The 17,054-nt window shown below is 42.2% G+C and overlaps 1 protein-coding gene across 3 annotated transcripts in view; it reads left to right on the top strand.

Moving 5' to 3' along the window:
- Positions 1 to 17,054, top strand: part of RIN3 (Ras and Rab interactor 3) — a 56,088-nt gene that overhangs the window by 18,083 nt on the left and 20,951 nt on the right. For all 3 annotated transcript variants that reach the window (XM_010711846.3, XM_010711845.3, XM_019615841.2), the window contains exons 3-4: positions 705 to 819; positions 15,355 to 15,427. In XM_010711846.3, coding sequence (XP_010710148.1) covers positions 705 to 819; positions 15,355 to 15,427 — 188 coding nt within the window. The remainder of the gene's footprint in view (positions 1 to 704; positions 820 to 15,354; positions 15,428 to 17,054) is intronic.

Here is a 17,054-nt window from a genome sequence, read left to right on the forward strand (position 1 = left end):
TTTTTCTTTTTTTCTTTTTTTGGCATTATTTCACTGGTCCCATAGGGATGCTACCATCCAGAGGTACACAGGCAAACTGCAAGGCTGGAGCTGGCAGGAAATTTACAAAATACAACAAAGACAAGTGTGCAAAATTCTGCCCTGGGAAAACTTAAGCAGCCTGGTCTGGCCTAATAGCTTCACTCAGAGAACTGGACAGGAACCCCACTGGGGCCCTTGCCAGCTGGGATGATCTTCTGTACCCATGATAAAACTCTGCTATGGGACACTGTTCTTAACAGAACCTTTGGCCTTGGGTTCCATACTTAAATCCTTTCCCTCTCAATGTACTTCCTCGCTTTGGACATCAACCAGGACGTTCTAGGAATTCTTTGTGGCTTAGGGCACTTCCATGAGGAGCATCACTTGACAAATTGGGAGTGCAGCTTTATATTGTTCCACTGGTGAAAGAGGTTGCCTTGGGCAAGTAGGACATTGGTGATGCATAGAAATTTTGCTGGTTCCTTGGCAGCTCTGAATTTCATCTGGACAAAATGTCCCTTTAGATGTTATTTTTTGTAATGTAAAGCTTGACCAAGATGAACAAAACTAAGACCATTCAAAAACAGATTGAACTGATAAAGAATTTCTTTGTCAATGACCTTAAATAATGTTCAGAAGCACATTTAATGTAGCTAAGCTTGATTTCTTTTCCCCCTTTTCAGATGTTCTTGGTTAGGAAAGACAGCAACGCAAACAACATGGTCCTTGTGGTCCGCATGCCTGTTCAAAGCGATGCTCCTGGTGTGCTGGAGTACAACATTAAAGAAGAAAAGTCAAGTAAGTTCTTCACAGTCTTTTCTCTCACTCTGGTTATTACAAAGAATCCTCTTGTGAACACCAGCATTTACGTAGTCTCACTTGCAGTGCTCAGCTTGTTCTTGTGACAGGCAGCAGATCTTGATTCCACGGTGTAGGTTGGTTACTATTTCCTGCAGTCACTTTACCTCAGCTCCCTTGCAGTTCTGCACCTTGTGTTATCATTTACAGATATGTGACAGGAAAGTAAAGCACTCCCAGGTGAGCAGGCCAGTGCTTTGATCCAACAAGGAGCTGCCTTTCACCGGATGGAATTCCTGAGTATAATGTAAGGCTCTGACAAACTGAGCCCTGATAACTCAGCTGCTGTCTCTATTTCTGCCACCAGATTATTGACTGCTAGCTGTCCAACATTTGCTACTTTCGCTGTTCACACACCTCATACAGTTCTCTGTAACAGTTGGTCACTCTTAAACTGTTTCTCTTAAACAATTCTCAGCGACTCACTGTTTCTGGGATGTAGCTGGGTCTTGGGCCTGGTGGTAGCAGTGCTGCTCCCAATGGGACAGCCACGTTTGCCATGAGCAAGCAAGGATGAATCCAGGTCACAGGAAGGCACAGCTGATGCAGCCCTTGGTGGAAGTGGCTGTGCAATACATGTGTTTTCCACTTTCCAAGAAATATTTGTAGAATTTTAGGGTAGTCACATAAGCACGCCTTTGGAGGGTTCATCACAATGGCTTGCATTGTTAATTTGTATGAAAACATTTCAAATACTCTGCCACTGATTTCTGACTTCATTGCTGGCACCCTGGGGTACGTATTCCACAATGCTTTGGATCATTTCTTCCCCATTCCTAGTTGCTCAAATGACCTTTTTCATTATCATACATTTCTCTATATGTACCTCTGCATGACAAAGAGATGATGAAGCCAGAGGGACAACTGTATCCCTGGAACCACTCTGATTTGGTGGAGTATTGGCACAGACATCCCAGGGAGATGTTGGAGTTGCTGCCCCTGGAGGTGTTCAGTGAAAGAATAGATGCACTGCTGAGAGACATCATTTAGCTGGATGATGGGTTGATGGTAGGACTAGATGATCTTAGTGACCTTTTCCAAACTTAATGACTCTATGATTCTGTGATAGGCCACAGATTGCCACATCTTTGCTCCTGCACAGAGCAAGCTGCCTGCTGAGCTTTCTCTCTCATGTGTGTTCACCTTGGAGCATGCCCTTGCAGAGGTGCCACACGTGTCCAATTCTCCTGAATGAGGTTGAAAGCCTCAGATCTTTTGCCATGACTTCAGGCGCCCAGCAGGGAGAAGAGTTAGCTGCAGGATGTGAAAACTTTATTTTATTTCCTTATTTTGAAGTGGAGCTAGGGCTTAGGTTTTTTATGGTGGAGAATTGCTTTTCCTTCATGGATAAAAGTTGAAAAATTGAATCCTGTCATCCTAAAAATGTCATATATAGAAATGTTCCTGCTTGACTTATGTTTTGTGCCACAATATCTGATTTCTTTGAGCGAAGTATAGTTTAAAGATTTCACTGTGAGCAATCCTTGCTAGAAGGACTTCTGCGCTGTTTTTCAAACCTGCTTGCTTGCTATTTATAATTTATCACTAGCTTAACACAAAGCATGTGTTCAAAGACACAGATTTTTGGTAAAACAATATGAAAATCAGTTTCCACCTCTTTCATATAAGTTGCAAAGTAAGTGGAATAAGGTAATTAAAAATTAGCTCTCCTAAGAGCAGGATAACTGCTATCACATGTGCAGTAATCACTGTAGCCATGAGGCTGGTGCGTGTTATTTTTATCTTGAATTCTGTTAGTGTCAAGCTTTAGAAAGCCTACAGTTCTCCATACTGTACCACTTTGACAAGAGCACTTTGGGCAAGAAAATAATCATGCTTTTGCTTCCTTTCTCATTTCAGGTAAGTAGCCTGGCTTTTGAGCTTAGAGGAAACAGAATGGATTCCTGTTTATAAAGCCAAGCGGCTATATTTGGTGCAAGGAGAGATAATAAATCTTCATTGTCTTGGGGTAACCTAATATATTAGCTTTGACGTATTGTTTCTGCATAAATCCAAGTTTTTTAAACTTGCTGAAAAATAAAATAATATGTTTTCAGAATGCTTTAAAATAATACAAAGTAGCACCTGAGCTTCCCTGCTAATACCCTGATGCATTTGAATTGTCTTAGTTTAATAAATCGCACTTCACTCTTCTGTAGTATGCTGCAAATGTGAGGGTAGGAGATGACCGTGTGTACGTGGAGATTAACTGCAGACCAAAGATGTTATCTTGCTCTGTGACGCATATTTATTGCAAAAACAGTGTTACATTTCCTGAGAGTGTGTAAAATATGCCAGGTGTATGACATGAAGACTTCTGCATACTGGCAGGGTTTTTCCAGGCATCCCATCTTTAGCTTCAGAAAGTTAAAAACTCTTTAGGTCTTCCACTCTTCCTAAAAGGAGGAATCAGCCTCAGTGACATGATGGCTCTGTGCCAACTCTACAGTGATGTCCATGTCTTATTTTTACTACCTGCAGCTTCAAACAGCAATTTTTACTCCTCAACTTTTTGTAAAAAGCCACTCTTGTTCCATTTACTTTCCAAGTTGTATCTGAAGAGGTTTTCCCCAATATTGTAATGACAATGCAAGGGGTGTGTCCTAGCCTCTGGGGTCCTTACATAAATGGCCATTCACTGAACCATACAAAAAAGAAGTTTCCATCCAAATAATAGTGCACCATTGTTTAGTTCTTCTCTTTCCCTTTATCAGATTTGCCTTGTTGACATTTTGATGAAATATTTAGGGAAGTTTCATTTTTTGAGGGGAAGCATGGATTTGTGTGTTTTTTGTTTTGTTTTTGTTTTTTTTTTTTTTTTAATTGGAAATCCCCAAAGAACCCACTAGGCAGGAGGATCAAAAAAAAGAAATGTCTTTCCATGTTTTTCATAGGGATTTTTCATGAAGTAGCTCTCAAAATCATAAAATAGGAGAACAAATAGACTGGATTTTAAAAATCTTTGTTTGGTTCTTTGTCTTTGGCTGTCCTTCCTTCAGAGACAGAAAGGCAAAGGCCTTGTCTCAGCTTTTTTTTCCCCTTTCTTTCCTTCTTTCCTTCTTTCCTTCTCTCTCTCTTTATTTTTCCTTTCTTTGTTTCTTATTTTTTTATTGTATTTGTAGTGAACCAGCAGCAGATGATATGTGGTTCATCAGAAGGCTGAGAAACCCATCAGTGTTCAAAGTCTTGGATGTCTGGTTTTATTTCTTGGCTGGAAGGTTCCCTTACTTCTTGCTCAGATACGTTATAGCATAGTGAAAATCTTTCAGAAAGAAGATTCCACAAGATTTCTTTCATTTAGAGATGAACTCTGAAAGATACCTCTCAAACTGCTAAAATCTCAACCACTTTGGATGCTTTCAGTTCTGAGAGTCATTCCTTACTTCTGCTTCATACCTAAACAGAGCCTTAGCCTCATGTAAGTCAACATCTGAGCACCATTTCCTTAGCTGATTCTTACCCTCAGCTGTAATTTCATTTATTTGAATTCTCAGTTAGCAGATCTTAACCTCATGTCCTGATTCTCTTTCCCCTTTATGTGTGTACAGTCAGAAATCATGCCACTGGCATCATACCAGTGACACTGCAGGACTATTCAAAAGAAGAGAATTGGACTTTTAAAGGAACTGTGCATGGTCCTGTTAACATGTTGGAGTAACATATACTGAGAGCTTGAAGAAAGTATCTTTGTATGATAGATCACTTGGTGCAGATAGTGACCATAATGTTGCTTTCACACGGAGTCATGAATGTGCGTGCCAACGAGGCCCTTCAATAGAAGTATGCTCTAAAGCCATATACTGGATGTAATGCTTCTTTTTTTTTTTCTGAGAAATCTTGCAAATTATACCTGAATTGTTATGGATTTGCTGTCTCTCTTCATTCTTTAAGCTGTCCCTTATTCATTCTTTTAATTCTTAAGGCTGTGAAAGTTCACAAGAACCTGATACTTTGTAATCCACCCCCCTGAGCCCCGTCCATCCACAAACGAAGACCTAGAGGCAGCAGTATGGCAGGCCCTGCCAGGGAGCCAAGGTAGCCATGCAGGCAAGCAAAGGTGTTCTATGCACAGAATTTTGTGAAGGGTAAAATCAATCAGAAAAGGGAAGAGATAATTTAGGGTTAAGTTTTCACAATCTACTTTCTTGTCTCAGTGGAGCCAATTAGATGGAGTCTCTAACACCATGAAATCCTGCCTAATCTCAACAACCAGCTTTGTCCATCATTGGCCAAGTTACTTCAGCCACCTCTACGCTTTCATTCCTCCTTGCCAAGCACAGATGGGAAACTTTTTGATAATCAGATCAAAGCCGTTTACATTAGATCAAAGCATAAAAAGAGCATGTACAGTTGTTCTGAGTGGCCAGTAGAGGTAACAGATGGTAATTAAGCAATAGTAAAGCAGCAGTGTGTTTACAGAGAGACATTAGAGTAATGTGGGGATAGTCTTTGCACATCTCTGCAGGCTTAGCTCCAAGCAAAGCTTCTGAAAGCCCTAGTCTTGTGGCACAGCCTGAGGGGAGGGCTGTGAGCACGCCTACCACACAGCAGCAGGGCTTAGACATGAGGGCTGCAAATTACTCCTTGTATCTCTCTGCATGTTGGCAGGTACAAGTGGTAGGAGGGCACCCACTGAGCAGCACCAAGCAGAGCATGGAAGATGAGACAGGCTAGACATTATCCACTGTGTCAGATTTCCCTCTTCTATTTTGTTATAATTTCTTTTTAATATATGCTACTGAGGCTGGATGAACAACTTTCAAGACCAAAGTCCTCATTGGTAATACAGCACAGCATGGTCAGTGGTATATTCCCATGTCATCCCCTTTAAGGTCCTGCTCAGATCAGGTCCTGAGAAGAAAGGGGAAGGTGGCTCAGCCCTGCAGCATATTCAAAATTTAGCTTATTTAACAAGAGAGGAATGTTATGCATGTGATGTTTGTAACATGAATATATCTGTAGAAGTGTTGGCAGCTTTTGCAATAGCCTTGTCAGTTTTGCAAGATTTTTGTTAACACTCTGCCTGCTGGAATCAGGAAGTGGAGTAGAGATAGGCAGAATATTTATTATTATTCAGACAGCAAAAAGGCTTATAACTCTCATAGCTGCAGAGAAAAACTAAAAGACGCAAGCTCAAATTTTTGTGTAGACTCAGAATTGAAAAATAAACTATAAGAAAGCATTCTCTCATTTTAAAAATTAATTTTAATTCATTTTAATTTAATTCATTTTAATTTTGATCCCTTCTGATCTGGACTGAAAACAGAAAGATGTAAACCTGTGATACAGAGTGGGGTCAGAAATACTGAAGCTTTCTCAGCGAAAGTGAATGAACTGAAGTATGTGCTCGTATTCCTGACACTGAATTTGGTCACAGTCATTACGGTTGGAAAAGACCACTAAGATCATCTAGTCCAACCACTGACCTGCCACCACCATGCCCACTAATCATGTCCCTAAATCTTCACATCCCTAAGACTTCTAAGATGAAGCCATTTACTTAAGTTAGCATTTGCAGGTTTTCCCTGAAAGCAGAGCTGTATGTTTCCAAGACATGGCTGCATGAAGCCTTGAGCAACTTGGTCTGATCTCAGCTTTGAGCTGGGTCTTGGACTAGAGACTTCTCAAGGTCCCATGATAGGGAACCGACTGCCCAGTGAGGCTGAGTCAGTCCTCAGGTCAGCTCAGGGCAGATAGCGCTTCTCAATGGAGATGTCTCAGATGAACACCAAAAGCAGTTCCTACCCTCAAAGACGCATATTCTGGGAGAAATATTGCTGAGATTTATGGGGGGATGGTGGAAAAAAAATAAATTAGATATTTCCTTGAAAATGCCCAGTAATGCAGTTTATTGCCCCTTGGCATATTGCAGAGCTGAGCTTCCAGCAGGCTGAGGTAGACTCCATCATGTGGAGTTAATAGCATGAAATGCTTCTGTGTTGTTTTTGAGCAAATGCTGAAGGGACTTTTCAGTTGGAACATGCAAATCTAAGATGTAAATGTGCATCCTATCCCCTTTGCAAGCTGAACCTCTGGAGACAGCCTCTGGCTTATCACAAAGCGGGCAGAAAGGTACATCAGAAAATATATTCCATTACTTCTGCTCCACTAGTTCTTCTTCAGATGGTCACTTTAACCAAAATGGTTGGCCTCCTTCAATGAAAACTCTGCAGCTTTTAGCACTCGAAAGAATAATTCTTAATACTGTAAACTAAGGCATGAAAATTACGGTTGTTCTATTTTTAGCTCTGATTTCCTCTAAATAGATCAGAGGCTATACATGACATTATGGAGTGGAAAGATAAAGTTATTTATATTTTTTCCCCATGGTGCTATTCAGCGATAGAGCATACAAAGAAGAGACTGCTGTGGCAACCACCTCATGAACCAACCTGTCTAGAAAGGTCGTCAAGCATCTTCAACTGTAGAATGTGATTTTAATGTGTATATATATACAAAGGGAAACCAAACAGACATATTAGTAGTCCCAGTAACTTGTAGTTAGGGTACTGCAATCTCATGCCACAACCAGAGAGAAAACTGTAGGGGCACTGAATCTAAGGGAGGCAGGAGCCAGGTGTTCAGGTAAGTTCACCTGTAACTGTGCCAGCACTGCTGTCACAATAAATGCTCTCACATATCCATACAAGGCTGCACAGAAGACTTTGCAAGCCAAGCACTCAGCTTCGTAACCCTGCCTTGTTCAGCACTAAGCAGCACTGCCTGCACTGTTGCTCAGAATTTTTTCTATGCTTTCTTTATACCTTGACAGGAAACTCTGCTGCTGTACTGTGAGGGCAGCCAGTATTCACTATTTACTTCAGGGGAATGTATCTTGTTATTATTGCATGATGGATTGTATGATTGAGGCAGAGTATGAAAATACTGTTAGCTCTGGACCTGACTCACCTGAAAAAAAAACCTGAAATATGCTGGAAAAATTAATTATAGATTTATCAAAGCCCTTGGGAGAAAAGCTTCCTCAGCCCTTTTCTCACCAAAATGTGCTGATTTCCCTAATTCCATCTCAATTAAGCAAATCATACATCTCAGCAGCAGAACTTGTCCAAGACTACATTTTTTTCCCAGGATTAGCTATCCAATGAATAATAAAAGTGTATTTTTAGTAGTGGAAGCTGGAAAGGCTGAAGACGTAGTTAACCTTATGCTTCAGATTTGAAGCAGTTTAATTGCATATAAGGAGATCTTACGGGATACAGGCTGGTATCCTGTGTTCCCTGTAGTAAATTTTTGCTGTGGGGTGGGTACCTTGCCAGAAAGGAGGGCAGACTGTTGAGTGTTTTCTTTTCAGGTGGTTCCTGTTGCTGCAGATGGTTTGTCTGCACTCCAGCTCTGAAGAGCTAGAGCTATCCCAGTAATCTTTAGTTGGCATTGCCCAAACAGATAACAATTTGTCTGCATCACCCAGGGTTCAGCATGGGCTAATTTCCCCTGTTTTTGCATATTTCTCTTTAACAAGAAAACCTTACCATCACCTACACAGCTTCTTCAGATGAAAAGCCAAATATGGAGCGAGTCTGCCCCATGGCATAGCATAACTGGGCAGCTTGGCCCTGCCCTTGCCTCCAGCTCGGGGCGTGTGGTTCTGCTGCTGCTTTCCAGATCTCATCCACCTCCACTGGCACGGAGGTCAAAGCCACCTCTACCCAGGCTCCTCCAAGGACACAGGGATATTGTCATTTTCTGGCCCACCATCCATGATTTGATTGCAAAGAGAAACTGAACATTTTCTAGTCTCTAAGGATATTTAACCTGGAAATCTTCCTGAGGTTATTCAGCCTGTCCATGACCAGGATGAGCTCTCTGTTAACCCTGTCAGTATAAACCCTGAAAACTGATCTGATTTCAAGTAGTTCCCACTCTGGAGACCACTCTGAAGTGTGAGACCAGAGCCTTAGTTTGGCAAGAACAGTAACCAAAGGCTTAGGGGATATTGTAAAACATGGTTTGAGGACACATTTTATAACCTGTTGTGCAAGTTCATCGTTTCTCTTCCAATAGCATGCATGCACAAGGAAAACAGAAAGTCTCACCAAATCTCATGTTTGAGCTGTGTTCTGTGTCTCTTTTACACGCTGCTTATTTTAAACATAAAAGATTTGTGCAGTTGTTTTTTTCAAGATGTTATACTGGCAGCTTTCTGTGTGGGTTACAAGTTGTTTTGGAAATATTCTGCTAGGTTATAGTGGTTATTTTTAAAAAGCTTTGTGTTCAGCATCCTGAAGAGTTACCTTCCTGTTCTTCTTGCGAACATTTTCATTTTTAGCCTTTAAACCAATGGGACTACAGGGGAAGCCTGTTGGAAATAATCTGTCTGGATCTTGTTAGCTTTGTTAATCCTCACTTTGGGTTTTTTCTCCTTATTTTTTACTCCTAAGATGCAGAATAAATAATGTACATGTAATCAGAGCTAAAGACTATGCATGCTGTTCTAAGACAATGTCTTACCTTCCTCTGCTTGGTCCCTAGAACATAGCTCAAAAAGCTTGCTTGTTTTAAAAGAGCAGCTCTAAATCTGTACCCATAATATTAGTGCACAGGGTCTGCCATATGAAGATGTTAAAAAGCTTAGTAAACAAGTATTTAGGCTTGCAAATGATGTAAACAAGAGGTGCTTACAGTAATTTGAGGGCAGCAAGGACCCTCAGAGTCAGTAAGAATACAATCTACCTCACTGAATACTTTAATCTGAAGATCATCTTCAACCAGACTGGCAATTAGACAGCATTGCTGCCCTTGGAAACAGAGATATCACCTTTCCTTCTATTGCCGCCCATCTGATGTCGTGCATTTCAAAGCCCCTTTCTTCACTCCAAACCTTTGGAAAGTGTGGTCTTTCACCCCTCTTCCTGGAAGTCTCTCACACAGAATGTGGTTCTGGTTCAGATGACTTCCTTTAAAATGTTTAGAAAACTTCCTTTTTCTATATGATTAATCTCAGCTTTAAAGTACTTCATCATGACGTATCTCAGAGCCAGAGAAATAAACTTTTCACCAAGGTAAGTGGGAAAAAAGTGGCGCTCGATAAAATGCATACATATCATAACATGTGCTTTTGTCAAGATTATCGACACAGCCTTATTACAAAGAACGAAAGCCCCAGAATTTCAGACAGTAGTGTCCTTCAAGGACTCCGCAAGGCTACATCTACAACTCTGGGTAACCTCATGCTGCCATCTAGTCATGGGAAGCAGTCCTGGACCTTCCCAGTCTCCGGCTGAAGGAACACTGCAAACCAGGAATGAGATTTACCATCTTCAAGAAGCTAATTTGAGCACTGCAAAAGAAACACGAAGTGAAGACCTGACAAGAAAGGCAAGTGCTTTGAATCTTGACAGCCGTTCACCAGATAGATTGCACTGTGCTCTTAATCCCAGACAGGACAGGCAGTGCCCTGGGCCTGTTCACCATGAGTACTTGTAAGCAAAGAATTGATGAGCTGTAGCACTACTCTTCTAGCAGAGCTAGCTATTCTTGAAGTGCCCTTGAGAGCCTGAAATATGCTCTCAGCTCCTGCTGAAATACATTTCACAACAAGGAGGAAACAGTAAAATGGCCATAGCACATTTCTGCTCAAAGATCCTGCAACCAGAGACAATAAGTCTAGACAGCAGCAGCAGTTTATGCTGAACTGAAGGCATAAAATCCAAGTATGCACCGAGGTACTGCCCCTGTGCTTGGGGGAATATGGATGAGCCAAAGCATAATGCAGCCAAGACCCCCATGGCTGTGAAATGTGAGGACAGTCCATTTTCTTAGCATGTGGTATGCAGGGAAACTGTGCACTTTGCAAAGCATGCTCTTCACTCCATTCAGCTTTGGTGTGAGAAAACTGTGGAGGCCTGCATTTCACACCTTCTTTTTTTGCACTGCATATTCAAAATTTCATTCTGCCTCATACAGTTATATCTTGTGAAGAACAAAGTTGAAAGGCAGATTGTTCTTAGAGTCTAGACCCAAGCTCATTAACACTTTATCATTTTCATAATTCATTAGTTTCAATTTCACAGGAACTGCCACCAGCAGTGATTTTTTTCATCATGGCCAAAATAGATTAAACTCTGTAGGAAACCATAAAATTGTAATCCTATGAGAAAGCATCCATTGGATGCACAACAGAAGACTCTGGAAGAAGTCCAAAACAGCGAAGTTTCTGCTCTTTCTTGTTGAGGGAAAAAAAAAGAAAAAAGAAAAAAGAAAACACAGCAAGACAGCAAAAACAGCCAACAGCTTCATGAAAGAATCACTAGGAAAGACAAGAAAGACAAAATAGGTCTGGGTTGCAAAGACAGTCTAGAACTGTGTAACAGAGAAAAGAATGCATCTTAGACATGGAAAAAATGGAAGAAGCAGTGAAGATGAAAAGGCTTTGAAACAGATAAATATTGACAGTGCCTTCAAGAAAACAGATCACATGGTACCTATGAGAAAGTCTTCAAAAAGTAAAACAAGAAGCAGTGTCAGGGACACATAAAGGAACTTGCAGACAGAGCTGTTGCAGAAAGACAGTATGAACACCATAACAACTTCTACCAATGTAATCTAAATGTTCCTCCCTCTAGCTAAAACTCTTTCACTTAATACCACCACCACCTAGTGCATGAATAAGAGACAGAAAGGCTCAGGGAGCCAGAGAAATAATGTGAAGGTGTTATGTCATGCTTTATTTCAATAAAGCAAGACAGATCAGCAAGCAGGACCTGTGCATCTGCTCCTGCCACCAGCCATTTTTATGACTTACCCTGGAGGCACAGGAACACCGGAGTCTGGAGAGATGGTTGGTACCCTCTGCCTTGTAGTGATCTGTGTTCTCAGTAAGAGGAGAAGGGTTGAAGGCAGCAGGACAAGCAGGAAAGCCAGCCAGAGTTATTTGTTGCCAAGTCAGTGCAAGGCACGTCATGGCAACAATGGCATCAAGCAAGGGACATCAAAGGGAACACCTGAGAGGTATGGTTAAAAGACTGTGGAGTTATCATCTTAAATTTTAAAAGAGTGATTAAAAAATGGAATCACTCCCATGATAGCAAATCTCATAGTTTCCAGAATCTGGAAAAATAAGAGAGAGATCTCAAGCACATGGAAGCAAGACTTTAGAGATGGTTGTGTCCTCAGCAGTCCCATGTCAGCACATGTCAACACAACTGCTGTTAAATATGGAACTCAAACCTTTGAATTCAGATGCCTCTGAAGGATTACACAGAAATCAAAAGCAGTGAATGGGACTAAGAGCTCCATTAGAGAAGAAGCTGAGGTAATTGGGTCCCATGAGCCTGCATAAGCAGTAAGAAGAGAGGAAATTGTCCATGTGACCAGAACAACGGGACTTGCAAATACAAATCTGCAGGGAAAAATCAAAGGGAAGAGGAAGGCAGAATGCCCAGGGACAGTATGACTCAAAAACATCATCATCTAGACAGAGAAATGATGGGGAGCTAACGAGAAAAAGAAACTTGTGGACAAATTCTAGTCAGTGCCAAAAGGTGAGAATCTGAAGAGTACACAGTTGAAGTGAAAGGAAAGATGAATCAGTCACAACTATTTATAGCAGTTCATAATCTGGCCTTGTCCTGCTTACTTACTGACTAAACAAAGGGCAGAAAACAGAGCAGTCAACAGAGAACCATTAATGTGTGCTATTAATGCTTCCATCACCCCCAAGATGTTACCATTATCGTAACTTTGTTTTGGGCTACTCAAAACTGAACACTGATCTCCATATTTCATCTTTGGTTTCCTGGAGGTGACTTCTTTCAGTGGGCTTCTAAGTAGGTAGAATTTAAAATCCCTTGACAAGGGCTGGAGCATCTCTCCTCTGAAGAAAGATTAAGGGAGCTGGGCTTATTTAGCTTGAAGAAGACTCTGGGGAGACCTCATTGAGATCTTCCAGTACTTGATGAGAGCTTATGAGCAAAAAGGTGAGCAATTTTTTACATAATCAAATTGTGACAGAACAAGGGAGAATGTCTTGAAACTATAAGAGAGAAGATGTGGGTTAGATGTTAGGAAGAAACTCTTCTCTCAGAGAGTGATGAGGCAGCAGCACAGGCTGCCCAGGTTAGCTGTGAATGCCCAATCCCTGGAGATATTCAAGGCCAGGCTGGATGGGGCCCTGGGCAGCCTGAGCTGGTGGGGGGGCAGCCAGCCCACAGCAGGAAGTGGGAACTCAATTATCATTAAGGTCCCTTCCAACCTAAGCCATTCTACGATTATGAACATCTGGCTCACTGAACCCACCCTATGTTTGCTGTTGCTTTCATCATGTTCTTGTCATCTTGCCACTTGGTGAGTGGTAGAGGTTTTTTTGTTCTTTGTGTGCACTGGGTGTATTTTGTGAGCCAAGAAGGATGAATTTTGTGCCTGCAGCTTTCAGCAGGATTACACCAGGCTGGCAGAAAAGTGGCTGCTTGTAGCTTTGGCAAAAGTCGTAAGTTCCTTTACATGATAGTGCCATGATTTCTCCCTGAGCAGCAGTGCTCATGTCAGAGAAGCATTCCCAGTTCCTTACAGTGTGTCCTCAGCCAGTTAAAAGCACCATCACCTCCCTGCCTGTCCTCTCCACAGGGAGCCCTGAGACTGTGCCCAGCAGTCAGCAGAGTCCTTTGGGTCTCTGTACCATGAATTCTTTTATCATTAGGCTGCTTTGGCTGTATAGTGCCCGCTGATTTGTGGTGTTTAGCACTGTTTAACTAAATATGAAAGGAGTTGTAACAGTACAGTGACAAGGCATTTCTATGTGGATGCTCCTCTGTCGCTGAGGGGCTTGATCTAATCTTTTGGTTAAAATTCAGGCTCCTAAATGGCAGTTTTCTGGCACAGAAACAATCATTGGTCCAAATCTGAACAATCTGCTTGTATTTGTAAACACAAACAGGTGCAGTTTACATCCACCTGCAACTGGGGATGCCAAAGTGAACATGTGGTTCTTCACAGAACAAAGTTCTTAGAACCGGTGTCTGCACAAAGGGCTTTCTTTAATTGCTGGAAGTTCAAGTGAGTTCGGAGACTCTTGGGTTTTGGTTAATTCTCTGGAACAGCACTGAGTTTTTTGTCTTTATTTTAGTTTCCTGTGTTAGAGCTGCAAAGCAGATGTATTTCAAATGATTGAAATTGCTCTTTGTAGATGTTTAATGAAAATTCCTGACTGCAACATGTCTCTTACTAAACCAAAAAGAAAAAAACTTGCCAGGCATTTTTTTTCCCAGTTGTGAGAGAAATGTAAGGGAAAAGGATTGTTTTTCCCAAAGTACGTTTGGAAACCCACATTGCTGTATGGTCTGAGCGCTCACAGCGAGGCTGATCCCTTCATGCTGATCCAGCACACACTGGTGTTAAGAACAACTTCTGAGAATTGTGCCTTACAAAAAATGCCTGCATTGTTAGACACAGCACAAAATGGGAACTACAGGACCCGGGCTAGGACAAAGGGAGAAGTAAAAGAAGGAAATGCCTTGTTTGGGGAATGAGCTGTGAGGCTGAACAAATGGGACAAGGCTTGAGCATTTCCTCCCTATGGGAATCTCTGCTCGTGGGACAAGTAGAGCCGGTGTCTCTCTGCGCACCCACAAGTGAAGCAGGAGACAGATGAACGTCTCCCTTCCACAGATGCTGAAGCCATCTCACTTTTTAGAGGAACTGGTAACCATGCAGGGCAACGAGCTGGAGAGTCTTCCCAGGGCTGTGACTCATGGACACTGAAGAAGCTGACTCACCACAGCTGAAGTCAGTGCCCACAGTTGAGCTGCAACCCAGGAGGTGGCTGCAGTGCAGGATGCAGGTGCAAAGATGGGCACTGCAGATGGATCCTGCAGATCCATCATTTTCTCCCTGCCTTGGGTTATCTGTCAGTGTGAACTTTTCTCCACTGCTCAGGGAACTTTTTTTTTTCTAGTTTAGCAGGCCAAATCTCTGTAACAATGTGAAGTTTGGCCTGCACAATTCTATAGCATGCTTTTACAAGGAAGGTCATCTCAGGGAGCTCTGCAGCATGCTGTGGGTTGTATTTTGCCACCTAGAGGAAAGTGCTGTTGCTATGTAACACAAAGGAGGGAGAAGACAGGGGAGATAAGTTCAGTGCATTTTTATCTATTCAGACCAAAACAGATTGCAGCATGGAGACCTGCAAGGATAGCCCATACATATAGAAGATCTGCAGTTCCTTGGATATAAATGGACTTGTGATTAACCACTAGGCTGTGACCTATTGTTTCTCCCCATTGTTTCTATTACTGTCACAATGTTCTGACATCTTGAGGCAACCATTCAGGGAACCAGGCTGTTTTTCCCCGAAGAACAACACTGTGCTTGGCTATCTGAAGCCAGTTCCTTACGCTTCTTATTATATGCAAAGGCTGGACAATCACAGAGTGTAAGATGTGTGAACTAAACCCACCCAACTTGCTTTACCCTTCAGCTTAAAGAATACAGTTGTTGACTATCTTTTTTGTTTTTCATCAGTCCTGTATCTGGAAGGATCTGTCCTTGTATTTGAGGATGTCTTCAAACTGGTTGCCTTCTACTGTGTCAGTAGGTGAGTTGGATTCACTGCTTCCATTCTCCCCTCTGAACTGCCTTTGCCCACATGCCTTTCCAACAGCACAACCACCTCTGTCCATGAGTTTGCTGGAAGCTTTGTCTGAGGGAAGGCGATGGAGCTGCATCCATAAAGGAGCTGGACACAGGACAGGGCTGGCAGGGTATGGAGGCAGAAGGTTCCTGGGTGAGGCAGGAACATCCTCACACACCTGGCAGTGACTTGGTCAGCTTGCTGGCAGACTGTTCATGGAAAAATAGAACAGCTTAGGTTGAAAGTGACCCTACAGATCACAGAGTTCCAACCTGCTAAATAGCTGCCCAGGATTGTTGCCCACAGGAGACTCAGAGCACTTAGTCACCTCTTCTGGTATTCCCAAGGAGAGTTCTTCTAAAAAAATCCTGTTCTTTAGCCAAAAAATGTAAAGTGATATAGAGCAAACCTTGCATGCTCACTCAGTGCAACAATACCAAGTGTAGTGGGTACGGAGATGAGACAGACCTTTGCAGTCATCCTCATTAGAGTAAGGTTTGATCATCAGCTGATGAGTCCCTCTGTGTAATTAAAACTGAGCATCTGCAGTCTCATTTAATCTGTGTGTCTGTGCCAAGCACATTGCAGCAATACCCACACACTCTGCCTGGTCTGTCCCTGCTTTAGCAGGCCTGGTTTTGAGCAGAACATAATCCTTCGGTATTCCTTAAATAGACGTAGATAATTCTTAAAACAGTTATTTCAGTGTAAGAGAAGAGAGTAGACTCAGGACATGCTTACAGGGCATTTGTGTGAGTGTCTTGTTCAGCTTACACAGTAGCAGCGCTCTATCTATGATATGATGCAGCATGCTCAGCTTACCCAGCCAGAGATTTGAACTATTCTGGGGGCTGCCTCTGCAGCCAGCTGTGTTCTACTGCAGGAGCAGCACCCCTGCTGCACTCATGGAGCCAAGCTCCATATCACCCTGGTCAATGAAAAGTCATTTAGATATCTAGATAGATATAAACCCTACAGAATAGGCAGAAAGTACCCTGAGCCCCACTCAAATGATTTTTGTCTCAGCAAGGGAGCATATAGGAATGGAGCATTTCCATTCAAATGGCTTGTGGGAGGGAAGAATCTGCTCACCTCTGCTTTCCTGCAGAGAGGACTGTGGATTGAGAACGAATCCAAGAAAACCAGAAAAGCTTCTCTATCAGTTCCTGTCAATGTTGAATGCCAAATACATATTCTGACAGTTCAAGTTATTTCTTAGTGTGCTTTTGAAGGACAAGATGAGTGGAGAGTCATTTCCTGACAGAAACAGGGAATAAAAACACAGCTTTGGCTCTGCCCTGCTCTTCCCTGGCAGCTTGTAGAAACTCTCTGTAATAATGAGTGGAGAGGCTGCTCTCAGCGCTGTAGTAAATACTCAGCTACAAATAGCTGGAAACAGATTATCAGGCCTCTCGGGCTCCTTCCAAAGGAATATTTGGCTTGTTCTGCCGTGATGACTAAATTACCTTACATCACAAAAATTACACCTGTAGGCAACAGGCTTGTTTGAAAGCTGCCTGCCCTGTAAATAAAATCACTTTTTTTTTCCTATTAGCTTAATGTCTTCATGTTTCCTGATTTTAGATGTGGT

Source organism: Meleagris gallopavo, chromosome 5 (assembly GCF_000146605.3).
Source record: "Meleagris gallopavo isolate NT-WF06-2002-E0010 breed Aviagen turkey brand Nicholas breeding stock chromosome 5, Turkey_5.1, whole genome shotgun sequence".
Classification (NCBI taxonomy): Eukaryota; Metazoa; Chordata; class Aves; order Galliformes; family Phasianidae; genus Meleagris; species Meleagris gallopavo.